Raw genomic sequence first — 12,483 nt, forward strand, 5'->3', positions numbered from 1 at the left:
CCGGGTCCCAACCACCAGCCCTGCTCAGCCCACTGCCGAACCCAGGCCGGGACCGCGGCAGGCAGCAGTGTGCCATTAAAAATCCTTCCCACCCCGGCATGCTCTTCTCCATGCCCCCAGCAGGGTGAAGAAGCTTGCTCCTGCTGGCTGCTGCTGCAGGGCAGGCGAGCTTCCCCCCTTCCCCGCCTCTTCGCCCAGCGTGGTGGGTTCCTGCCCCTCCTCCTCTTCCTCCCTGCTACCGATCAGCTGATGGCCCTTACACAGGAGGGGGAGAAGCAGAGCCGCAGCGCGCTTGCTGCTCTGGGGAGGAGGCAGAGAAGAGGTTGGGACGGGATCTTGGGGAAGGGGGGTGGAATCAGGGCATATTTCCTCCAACCCCCTGCTGTGAGCCGCTCTGGGCAGGGGGTTGGGAGCACCTCCACAACTCTAGCCCCCCAGCCCTCTGCCCTGACCCCTGAACCCCCCCCATGCCCTGACTCTTGCACCCTCCTCACACACCCGCAGCCCCCTGCCCTGACTCTTGCAGTCCCCACATTCCCACCCCCACCCTGAGCACCAAATAGGAGCTCGTAAAAAGAAAAGGAGTACTTGTGGCACCTTAGAGACTAACCAGTTTATTTGAGCATGAGCTTTCGTGAGCTACAGCTCACTTCATCGGATGCTATGCTACCCTAAACTGGTTAGTCTCTAAGGTGCCACAAGTACTCCTTTTCTTTTTTCTTTTTACGAATACAGACTAACACGGCTGTTACTCTGAAATAGGAGCTCCTGCACCACCCCCCCCCCCCCACATTCCCACCTGCACTTCTCGCACCAAATGGGAGCTGCCCAGGTAAGCACTCCACACCCAAATCTCCTGCCCCAACCCTGAGCCCCCTCCCTCATTCTAGCTCCTGACCAGATCCTGCACCCTAACCCTCAGCCTGCTCCTTCACCCACAGCCCTGTGCTCAGTGCACTCCCACCCTTAGCTCAGTGCAGAGAGAGGAAGAGAATGGGCTAGAACCAGGGAGAAGGTAGGTACCTACTCTATGTGGGCAGGGCCGGGATCCCAGATGGGCAACAGGCTAAGAGGGGCCAGCAGCTGGGACTGCAGGCTGAGAGGGGCCAGCAGCTGGCTGGCCGAGGCCAGTGGATGGAACCCCAGACTGGCAGTGGGCTGAGCCACTCAGCCCACTGCCAGTCTGGGGTTCTGGCTGCCAGCCCCTTGCCAGCTGGGGTCCCGGCCACAGGCCTTGCTGAGCTTCCTGGTGGCCTAAGTGAATGGAACCCCAGGCTGGCAGCAGGCTGAGCGGGCCAGCGGCATAAGATCAGCATTTTAATTTAATTTTAAATGAAGCTTCTTAAACATTTTGAAAACCTAGTATACTTTACATACAACAATAGTTTAGTTATATAATATATAGACTTTTAGAGAGTCTAAAAAGGTTAAAATGTATTACTGGCATGCGAAACCTTAAATTAAAGTGAATAAATGAAGACTCAGCACACTACTTCTGAAAGGTTGCCAACCCCTGGGTTAGTATATCCCCATTTTACAGATTGAGCGGGAATTGACAAAGGCAGTATCAACTTCCCCAGAGCCACACAGGAGAGTCTGTAGCAGAGTGATTATTAGGACTTTGGACCTCTTGGCTCTCAACTCTAGGCTCACCTGTCTAGGCAATGTTGCTTTACTACCAAAGTTGCTGAGCATTCACATTTTGCATTTGACTTCATTTGTTGGTGTTTAGTGCTCAGCATTTCTGTGGATCAGGCCCCAGGCATCTCAAGTTGGTCATCCAGAAACAGAGGAACACACTATTAGAGGCCAACTGTGAAAAGCTTGGTTTAAGTGACTTGTCCAGCTTTATAGAAGTGGGGATAGAATACAATTCTCCAGGGAGGCATTCTACTGCTTATACATGAGACCATACTTTATTGTCCTGCAATCCTTTGTCTTATTCACGGCACACTTTCCAACTTCTGCAGCAGATAAAACAGGGGTCCACAGGCCAAGGCCTCCTTTGACCAAAAGGGCTAATGTGATCTTTGGATATATAAATAGGGGAATCTTGAGTAGGAATAGAGAGGTTATTTTACCTCAGTATTTGGCACTGCTGCTGGAATACTGTGTCCAATTCGGTGTCCACAATTGAAGAAGGATATTGATAAAATGGAGATGGCCCAGAGAAGAGCCACGAGAATGACTGAAGGGTTAGAAAACATAACTTTTAGTGACAAACAGATTGAGCTCTTTCAGCCTAACTTAACTAAGAAGGTTGAGGTGATTATGATTAGTCTTCAAGCACATACATGGGGAATAAATATTTGATAATGAGCTCTTCAATCAACTGTTGTGATGGTCTCCATCACTGACTACTTTTAAATCAAGATTGGATGCCTTTCTAAAAGATATGCTTTAGAAATTATTTTATAAGTTCTGTGGCCTGTTATACAGGAGGTCAAACAAGATCATAATGGACTCTTCTGACCTCAGAATCTATTAAGCTGTGAGACTACCCTGAGGACTGTCCATTCTGTTCACTGAATGAGAATGGCTCTGTGGGGAGTTTGGGGTGGGTGTGGAATGTAAGTAATGAGTAAAGACTAATGCATACCCACAAAGGGGCAGAGTTGGTTGTACGGCATTCCTAACTGTTTCCATTGTGAAGATAATTTTGCCAGAAAATCTCCAAAGTGTCCAAATCAGTTTGAAGACAAATTTTCTTTCTTTCGTCTGAAAACAAACTCTTTGCTTAATATCTGTATGCAACTCCTTTAGGAGACTATCTTCTTAAGCATTTTTAGAAAAAATATAGTATAGCATAAAATGTTCTCATGACTGCAATGAAATAAGAGCAAATCTTAGTGTTAATTTAATACTTAAAATATATTTTGCAACAGTTCTGAAAGTTGTACCTTTGTCATGCCTTAAGATACTGAGTTGCAGTTACAGTAGCAGACTATATTATCAGCTTTCTAGTAGGAGACCATCCAAGTGTAAAGGGCGTGGGTCTCTTAGGGTATGTCTGCACTGCAATTAGACACCCACGGCTGGCCTGTGCCAGCTGACTCAGGCTTGCGGGGCTTGGGCTGTTTAATTGCAGTGTAGCCATTCAGGCTCGGGCTGCAGCCCAAGTTCTGAGACCCTTCCATCTTGCGGGGTCCTAGAGCCCAGGTTCCAGCTCAAGCCCAAACGTCTATACTGGAACTAAACAACTCCTTAGCATAGGCTTTTTGGTTTGTGAGAGCATTTGAAATTTTAATTTTTCATCCTGATTCAGGAATAGGAAGAATTTCCAAAATTTTTGAGATAGGAAAACAAATTCTCTTAAATTGACAGATGTGCGGCTGTTGATCAACTTTACTAGGTTTCAATTTTGACCATTTTTATTTAAAAAAGGCTTTGTACTATAATTAGCTTACATTTCAAAATACTGTAAAAGTTTATAATTCATTTTGTTTAGAAAATGTCAAAACATCTTGTTGAAACAAATTTGAAACTTTTTTCAAATTTTTTGAGTTGAGAAACTGATAACCAATCCCTTCCTGCAAAATTTTTGTTTTGAGTAATTGGCATTTTTTAATGAAAAGACATTTTATCAAAAAAAAAAAAATCCTGATTAGCCGTACTTTGCAGATCCAGGTCCAGTTGCTTGCTTCACCAGTTTTCTTGTGTAACATTTGGGTAAGTCATAGTTTTTTCACCTCAGTTCTCTGTTGATAACATGGGGACAATAATAATTCCCTGCCTCATTATGGTGTTGTGATTTTCAGTACATTGGGTATTATGAGGTGCACTGATGCTATGGTAATAGGGGTCATTTTTATCGCGTGCGCGTGCTCTCCTTTAATATATCTATAGCAATGCAAACTTTGAATGCATTTTCTCTATATCAATAGATGAGGATATTGATGATGAAGAGTTCTATGACAACCAACTGGAAGCTTATTTCAAGCAGCTGGTGCCACCAGAAGTGCCAAGAGGTGATTGTGAAAGACAGCAACTTTCAGAATATAGTACAGCATTGAAGCTGTCTGAAAATAGATTAGAACAGGTAAGCCAAAGCCATAATTCCAGGCTCCATATGCTTAAAGGCTTTTTAAATCTGTGTGGTAATTGACTGTTAGTCCTCTTTTAGTACATGTTAAGTTTTCACCTCTTCCAGCAGTCCAGACTTTTTCAGAAATAGTCCTTCAGTAAAAGGAGGATTTGTCTTCAGTATATTAATGTAAAGGCCTAATACAAAAATATAAATTAATAGTTTTGTTCTAAATTTGTCTTGTTTCCTCCTCCATTTAGGTTTCCCTTCAAAAGAAAAAGATACAAAAGGGGCAAGCAGCCTGCTAGTCAGACTCTCCTGCTTTGCTTGCTTGCTTTCTCTTCCTAGTGCGTAGAGCTAAGAGCAGATGCAGTAGTCAGTTATACTAGTTCCTGTGTACAGGATTGTGGCAGGGAAGGGGAGTTCACTCAGGCTATGGCTACACTAGAGAGCTTACAGCAGCGCAGCTGCACCAATGCAGCTGTGCCACTGTAGTTCTCTAGTGTAGCTGCTGAGTCAATGGGAGAAGCTCTCTTGCTGACATGGCGCTGTCCACGCCAGAGCTTGTGTGATAAATGAAGTGTGGGGAGGGAAGGGGTAGCTCCCTTTGATGGACAGCCAGCCAGTTAGCTGAGAGATCTTTCTTGGTAACTGTTCTCTACTTGCTTTACCTGTAAAGGGTTTAAAAAGTCCTGCAGGTTTAAAAAAAAAAAAAGTGGGCACCTGACCAAAAGAGCCCATGGGAAGGCTAGAACTTCTTAAAATTGGGAAAGAAACTTTCCCTTTGTCTGTTCTCTCTGGGCTGAAGAGACAGGGTAGCAGGAATGCTGTGTAAAGTTTAAACCAGATATGAAAATAATCAGATCATATCTAGAACTAATTTTAACAACCCAAATATGTAAGTAAATTAGGAATGTTTCGGAAGGCGCAATTAGGTTTATTTCTGTTTGTTTTTTAAGGATTGTGAACTCCTTTGTGCTAACCCCGGGTGTTTTTGTTTGCTTGTAACCTTTAAGCTAACTCCAAAGAAAGCTATTTTGGGTGCTTAATTTTTGGAATTTCTCTTTTAAAATCGAGCAAAAGCCTAAGTTCCAGATGTATTTTCTTCCTTTTTGTTTTTAATAAAATTTACCTTTTTTAAGAACAGGATTGGATTTTTGGTGTCCTAAGAGGCTTGTGCATGTTTGATTTGCTGGTAGCAACAGCTAATTCTTCTTTGAGTGCTTGCTCATATCAATTCCAGTTATGTGTGAGAGTGCATCGCGTGCACGGCTGTCCGAAGTTTTTGCCTCGCAGATACCCGTTGGGCCGGCTATGGACCCCCCTGAAGTGGTGCCAGTATGGCTCTCTATGTACAACCTGCCGGCCCGACCTCCCCTTCAGTTCCTTCTTACCGCAGTGACAGTTGTTGGAACAGTGGCTTCTTGCTTTGCCGACTAATCCCTAGCTCCTCTGTTATCTTCTGTAAATAGTTCGCTTCAATTAATTGTTAATTGTTAGTGGTTAATCTTGCTATTTAGCAGGTTGGCATATTTAGCATCCAGCACACGGCCCACTGGGGATGCAGGGCATGCGTCTCAAGGCTTCAAACTCTGTAGTTGCTGTGCGAAGCCTATGCCCATGGGTGACCCCCACGACTCCTATCTGTGGTATCTGGGAGAAGCCCACGGGTTGGACAAGTGTAAGATCTGCAAGGCTTTCAAACCTCGCACCAGGAAGGAGAGGGGCATTCCTCTGAAGGAACTCCTAATGGAGTCAGTCCTCCATCCTCAGCAGGACCTGGCCCCGAGTGCCTCGGTGAGGAGCACTCCCCCTGCAGTCCCATCTACGGTGCCGAGAAAGGACCCGGCGCGCCAACCCAGGAGCCACTGCTTCCCCCAGGCTCCAAAAGCGTTCTCGCCGGCACAGCTTTCCTTCCCTGGCTGCCTGCAAGAAACAGGCAAAGGGGAAATACTCCCCTCGGGTTGTTACTGCAACTGTACCCCTGGAAGCGAACAGTGCAGGGGACAGGCCTATGGCTGGCAGACCCTCGGGCTGCATACAGCCAACGCGGGCCCCATCTCTCCAGAGAGTCCTATTTTCCTGGACTCCCAGTGGCTGAATGTGGGGGAAGTTGCATCGGAACAGGGTGGAAACCTTTGAAGCCACTAGGGACCTCATTGAGATGACAGCACCTAAGTCTCCGACTATGAGGGACAAGCCTCCACTCGCTCGGAGCATGGCACCATCCAGAGGCAAGCCTGCCATGTTCATAGAATCATAGACATTGAGGTCAGAAGGGACCATTATGATCATCTAGTCTGATCTCCTGTGCAACGCAGGCCACAGAATCTCACCCATCCACTCCTGTAACAAATCTCTAACCTATGTCTGAGCTATTGAAGTCCTCAAATTGTGGTTTAAAGACTTCAAGGTGCAGAGAATCCTCCAGGAAGTGACCCGTGCCCTATGCTGCAGAGGAAGACAAAACCCTCCCCCCCAGGGCCTCTGCCAATCTGCCCTGGAGGAAAATTGCTTCCCGACCCCAAATATGGCTATCAGCTAAACCCTGAGCAGGTGGGCAAGACTCACCAGCCAGACACCCAGGAAAGAATTCTCTATAATAACTCAGATCCCACCGCATTGAACGTCCCATCACAGGCCATTGGGCATATCTCCTGCTAATAGTCGAAGATCAATTAATTGCCAAAATTAGGCTATCCCATCATATCATCCCTTCCATAAACTTATCAAGTTTTCTCTTGAAGCCAGATATGTCTTTTGCCCCACTGCTTCCCTTGAAAGGCTGTTCCAGAACTTCACTCCTCTGATGGTTAGAAACCTTCGTCTAATTTCAAGTGTAAACTTCCTGATGGCCAGTTGATATCCATTTGTTCTTGTGTCCACATTGCTACTGAGCTTAAATAATTCTTCTCCCTCCCTAGTATTTATCCCTCTGATATATTTATAGAGAGCAATCCTGTCTCCTCTCAGCATTCTTTTGGTTAGGCTAAAGAAGCCAAGCTCTTTGAGTCTCCTTTCATAAAACAGGTTTTCCATTCCTCGGATCATCCTAGTAGCCCTTCTCTGTACCTGTTCCAGTTTCAATTAATCTTTCTTAAACATGGGAGACCAGAACTGCACCCACTATTCTAGATGAGGTCTCACCAGTGCCTTGTATAACGGTACTGATACCTCGTTATCTCTACTTGAAATACCTCGCCTGATGCATCCCAAAACCGCATTAGGTTTTTGCACGGCCATATCGCATTTGCAGCTCAGTCATCCTGTGATCAACCAATACTCGGAGGTCCTTCTCCTCCTTTGTTACTTCCAAGTGATGCGTCCCGAGTTTATAACAGAAATTCTTGTTGTTGTTAATCCCTAAATGCATTACCTTGCACTTTTCACTCTTAAATTTCATTCTATTACTATTACTCCAGTTTACAAGGTCATCCAGATCTTCCTGTATGATATCCCGAACCTTCTCTGTATTGGCAATACCTCCCAGCTTTGTGTCATCTGCAAACTTTATTAGCACATTCCCGCTTTTTGTGCCAAGGTCAGTAATAAAAAGATTGGTCCCAAAACCGATCCCTGAGGAACTCCACTAGTAACCTCCTTCCAGTCTGACAGTTCACCTTTCAGTGTGACCCGTTGTAGTCTCCCCTTTAACCAATTCCTTATCCACCTTTCAGTTTTCATATTGATCCCCATCTTTTCCAATTTAGCTGCTAATTCCCCATGTGGAACCATATCAAATGCCTTACTGTAATCGAGGTAAATTAGATCCACTGCGTTTCCTTTGTCTAAAAAATCTGTTACTTTCTCAAAGAAGGAGATCAGGTTGGTTTGACACGATCTACCTTTTGTAAAACCATGTTGTATTTTGTCCCAATTACCATTGACCTCAATGTCCTTAACTACTTTCTCCTTCAAAAGTTTTTCCAAGACCTTGCATGCTACAGCTGTCAAACTAACAGGCCTGTAGTTACCCGGGTCACGTTTTTTACCTTTCTTAAAAATAGGAACTGTGTTAGCAATTCTCCAGTCATACGGTACAACCCCTGAGTTTACAGATTCATTAAAATTTTTTGCTAATGTGCTTGCAATGTCGTGTGCCAGTTCCTTTAATATTCTTGGATGAAGATTATCTGGGCCCCCCCGATTTAGTCCCGTTAAGATGTTCTGACATCAATAAGGTAGCTTTCCTTGCTAATCCCTCCCATCTTCCACTCCTTGTAGGCTTTCTGCTTTTTCTTAATCACCTTTCTAAGGTGCTTGCTCATCCATCTTGGTCTACAATTCCTGCCTATGAATTATTTCCTCTTTCTTGAGTTGCAGGCTTCTGATAGTTTCTGCAACTTTGACCTGAAGTAATTCCAGGCCTCCTCCGCCTTTAGATCCACAGGTTCTTCAGTCCAATCCACTTCCCTAACTAATTTCCTTAAGTTTTTAAAGTTAGCTCTTTTGAAATCAAAAACCCTAGTCACAGATCTATTTTTGTTTATCCTTCCATTTAGTTTGAACTGAACTAGCTCATGATCGCTTGAACCAAGGTTGTCCCCTACAACCATTTCTTCTGTGAGGTCCTCACTACTCACCAAAACCAAATCTAAAATGGCATCCCCTCTTGTCGGTTCAGCAACTACGTGGTGAAGGAATCCATCAGCTGTTGCATCCATGAAAATCTGAGCCCTATTATTATTACTAGCACTCATCCTCCAGTCTATATCTGGGAAGTTAGTCTCCCATGATCACACAATTCCCATTAGTATTTGCTTAATTCAAAAACATTAAAGAGGGCTCTATCCATATCCAGATCAGATCCCGGCAGTCTATAGCACACCCCAAGCACTATCCCAGGGGCGGCTTTAGTATCTTTCTTCCCCAGTGTGATTTTTGCCCAGACAGACTCTGTCTTATCCATTCCATCACTCCTTATTTTTTTACAGTCTACCTCATCATTGATATACAGTGCTACTCCACCATCTTTGCCTTTATTTCTGTGTTTCCTAAACAGCACATACCCTTTAATACCGGTGTCCAGTCATGACTACTATTCCACCATGTTTCTGTTATCCCTATAATATCTGGTTTCGCTTCCTGTGCCAGTAGCTCTAGTTCCTCCATTTTGTTACCTAGGCTCTTCGCATTAGTGTACAAACACCTTAATTTTTGCTGTTTGGCCTCGCTCACATTCTTCACCCAATTAGACACAGACATCCTATTGCCAGCATCACCTATTAGACTGGTATGTACACTACCCTTCCTCCTTATATACATTCTCCTACCCATGGCTGTATCCTTTCTTACTTCATTTTCTTCTCTCTCAATGTTAAAATCTGGCTTGGAGATTACCTGGATGTCTCCCAACCATCTCCCCATCAGCCACATGCTCTGAGTCATGGCGCCGGTCGAGGTGGTCGTCAGCATACAGGTCATGGTCCCATTCGAGATCCAGGTCTTGTTCTGTGACCTCGCAGCACCACTCCCGGCACCGGCTCCAGTCTGCACGCCGCTTAGCTTCCAGGCATCGCATGGCTGACTGGCACCGCTCCACGTTGCGGCACCGTTGTTGATCGCAGCATCGTTCTACACTGCGGCACCACTCTACATTGTGGCATGACTACGGCTCACGGCACCCATCCCGTCCATCGGACAGCTGCCACTCCCCCTCTCAGGAGGGTGTATTTCCAGTGCAGTCTTGCGCCGCTCCCCCTTGGCTGTCCCACTCAAGGTTGTCCTTTTGCTCAGGCAGGACATCAGGGGCATCTGAGGCACTCAGATCAGCAGGGAGTTTAAGGCAGGACCCCAATGGAGGACTTCAGCACCTCAGTGGCCACCACAATGGCAGTTTTGGATCCCATGGACGTACAATCAGTCCCAGGGCGTCCCACCCGGAATCCTTCCACCACCCCAATCAGGACCTTGCCTCCCAGAGGGAACTCTGAGCCGTCCACCCCAGGATTTTTTGCAAAACCCGGCTCCAGCACCACATTCACCGACCACGGCTGCACCCAGTACCCATGAGGACCCAACCCTTAAGGAACAAGTGGTCACTATGGAAGCGACCCTGCTGGTGGTTTCCTCATCGTCGTCCCCTGATGAGGTAGTGGCAGGCACCTCAACATCTGTGCCACCACCCATGGATTATAGGGTGCTGCAGGACCTCCTCTGTCAAGTAGCCCTAAATATGAACCTTTAGGTGGAGGAAGTGGTAGAACAGGAGGATCCAATGGTGGACATCTTGGCACCAGAGGGCCCCTCTAGGGTAGCTTTACTCATCATAAAGACCATCCAGTCCAATGCAAAGTCCATATGGCAAACTCCTGATACTTCCTCGTTCCCAAAGCGAAGGGGGGCCTCAGGCCCATTCTGGACTTGCGAAAACTCAACAAGTTCATAGTCAGCTTGAAGTTCTGCATGGTCTCCCTGAGCACAATCATCCCTTCCCTAGACCCGGGAGACTGGTACGCCACCCTCGATATGAATGACGCCTATTTTCACATATCCATCATGCCGGCTCACAGACGGTTCCTTCGCTTCGTAGCGAACAAGGTGCACTACCAGTTCACGGTCCTTCCACAGCACCTCGTGTATTCACCAAGTGCATGGCAGTTGTAGCAGCTTTTCTCCGTTGCCGCCACAGACATGACTGGCTCCTCTGGGGCCGCTCCTGTCAGCAGGTGGAGAAAAAGGTGAATACAGTCAGAGACACATTCTCCCAACTAGGTCTCATAATCAGTATCAGCAAATTCGTGGTCACTCCAACTCAAAGAATAGAGTTCATTTGAGCTGTCCTGGACATGACTCAAGCGAGAGCATTCCTGCCAGAGTTGCACCACCTGTCCCCCCCACAAATAATCAGCCTTTCCAGCTTTCCCAGCACTACAGCGAGGCAGTGTCTCAGGCTGCTAGGCCATATGGCGGCCTGTACATACGTGGTTCAACACGCCAGGCTGTCACTCAGACCCTTGCAAGTGTGGCTCGCGTCAGTGTATCGCCTGGGCTGCGACAGTCTGGACACAGTGTTAATTATCCCTCGGCATACCCTCGATTGGCTACAGTGGTGGCTGAATCCTCACGCAGTAGGCGCCGGAATTCTTTTTCCACCCCCGCAACCCACCCTGACCTTAGTTACAGAAGCGTCCGTGTTGGGCTGGGGAGTGCACTTGGGGAGCTTAACAACTTGGGGCTTCTGGCAAGTAGAGGAACTGGCCCTACATATCAACATCAAAGAACTCAGGGTGATCTGCCTACCCTGCCAGGCATTCTTGCCTCGTTTGCAGGGCCATTGCATAGCGGTGATGATGGACAACACCACTGCTATGTTTTATATAAAACAAGCAAGGTGGAGCCCGCTTGTCTCCTCTCTGTCAGGAAGCCCTCCTGCTATGGGAATTTTGCTTAGCCAACTCTATTCTCCTCCAGGTTTCATAGCTGCCAGGCATTCAGAACGTGCTGGTGGACAGACTGAGCAGATGCTTCTTCACACACAAGTGGTCGATCTGCCACTCCATCTTCTGCAGCTAAGGGTTTCCCCAAATTGACCTGTTCGCCACACGGGCCAACAGGAAGTGCCCAACCGTTTGCTCCTTCAGGAGTCTGTCCAGGCTCGATAGCAGATGCATTCATGATCCCATGGAATGGGCAGCTGCTGTATGCCTTCCCGCCATTTCCACTGATCCACAAAGTGCTCCTCAAAATCCGCAGGGACAAGGCGGACATTATTTTGGTGGCTCCAGCTTGGCCTTGCCAGTACTGGTACCCCACCCTCATGGACTTATCGGTCCAACCGCCGATATGGCTACCACTCCTTCCCGACCTCATTACGCAGGACCACGGTCTCCTGCTTCACCCAGACCTTCAGTCCCTCCACCTCACGGCCTGGAGAATCCATGGCTAAATCAGGCAGAGCTTGCCTGCTCGGATCAGGCAGGTACTCCAGGTACTTCTGGAAAGCTGTAAACCGTCTACTAGGGCCGCATACAGGGTGAAATGGAAAAGATTCTCCAGCTGGTGTGCTCATAGGCAGGTTCTCCCATCCCAGTCCAGTATAGAAGGAACAGGGGCTTATCTCATGTACCTAGAGGACCAGCGTCTTGTATTTTGGTTCTCTCAAAAGTCCACTTCTTGGCCTCTCATCCAGGCCATTCTGGTTGTTCAGGGTTCGCTAATCCCATTGTGGGATGTTTCTTGATACATCCCCCGATAAAGCACCCCATCCCGGCTTGGGACCTTAACCTAGTCCTTTCCCACTCATGGATCCTCCCTTTGAGCCCATAGCTTCCTGTCCACTCCTTTACCTCTATTGGAAAAGAGCTTTTCTGGTGGCTATCACCTTGGCCCAACGTGTGTCTGAGCTGCGGGCCCTCACCTCCGAGCCCCCGTACATGATTTTTCACAAAGACAAGGTGCAACTTAGACCTCATCCAGCTTTCCTTCTCAAGGTGGTGTCCCGTTTTCATATTAGCCAG

At 47.1% G+C, this 12,483-nt stretch overlaps 1 protein-coding gene across 1 annotated transcript in view; it reads left to right on the forward strand.

Moving 5' to 3' along the window:
* CEP192 (centrosomal protein 192) overlaps nt 1–12,483 on the forward strand; it is a 211,938-nt gene that overhangs the window by 53,114 nt on the left and 146,341 nt on the right. The window contains 1 exon segment of the mRNA XM_074943491.1: nt 3,885–4,039. Coding sequence (XP_074799592.1) covers nt 3,885–4,039 — 155 coding nt within the window.

Source organism: Natator depressus, chromosome 2 (genome assembly GCF_965152275.1).
Source record: "Natator depressus isolate rNatDep1 chromosome 2, rNatDep2.hap1, whole genome shotgun sequence".
Lineage (NCBI taxonomy): Eukaryota > Metazoa > Chordata > Testudines > Cheloniidae > Natator > Natator depressus.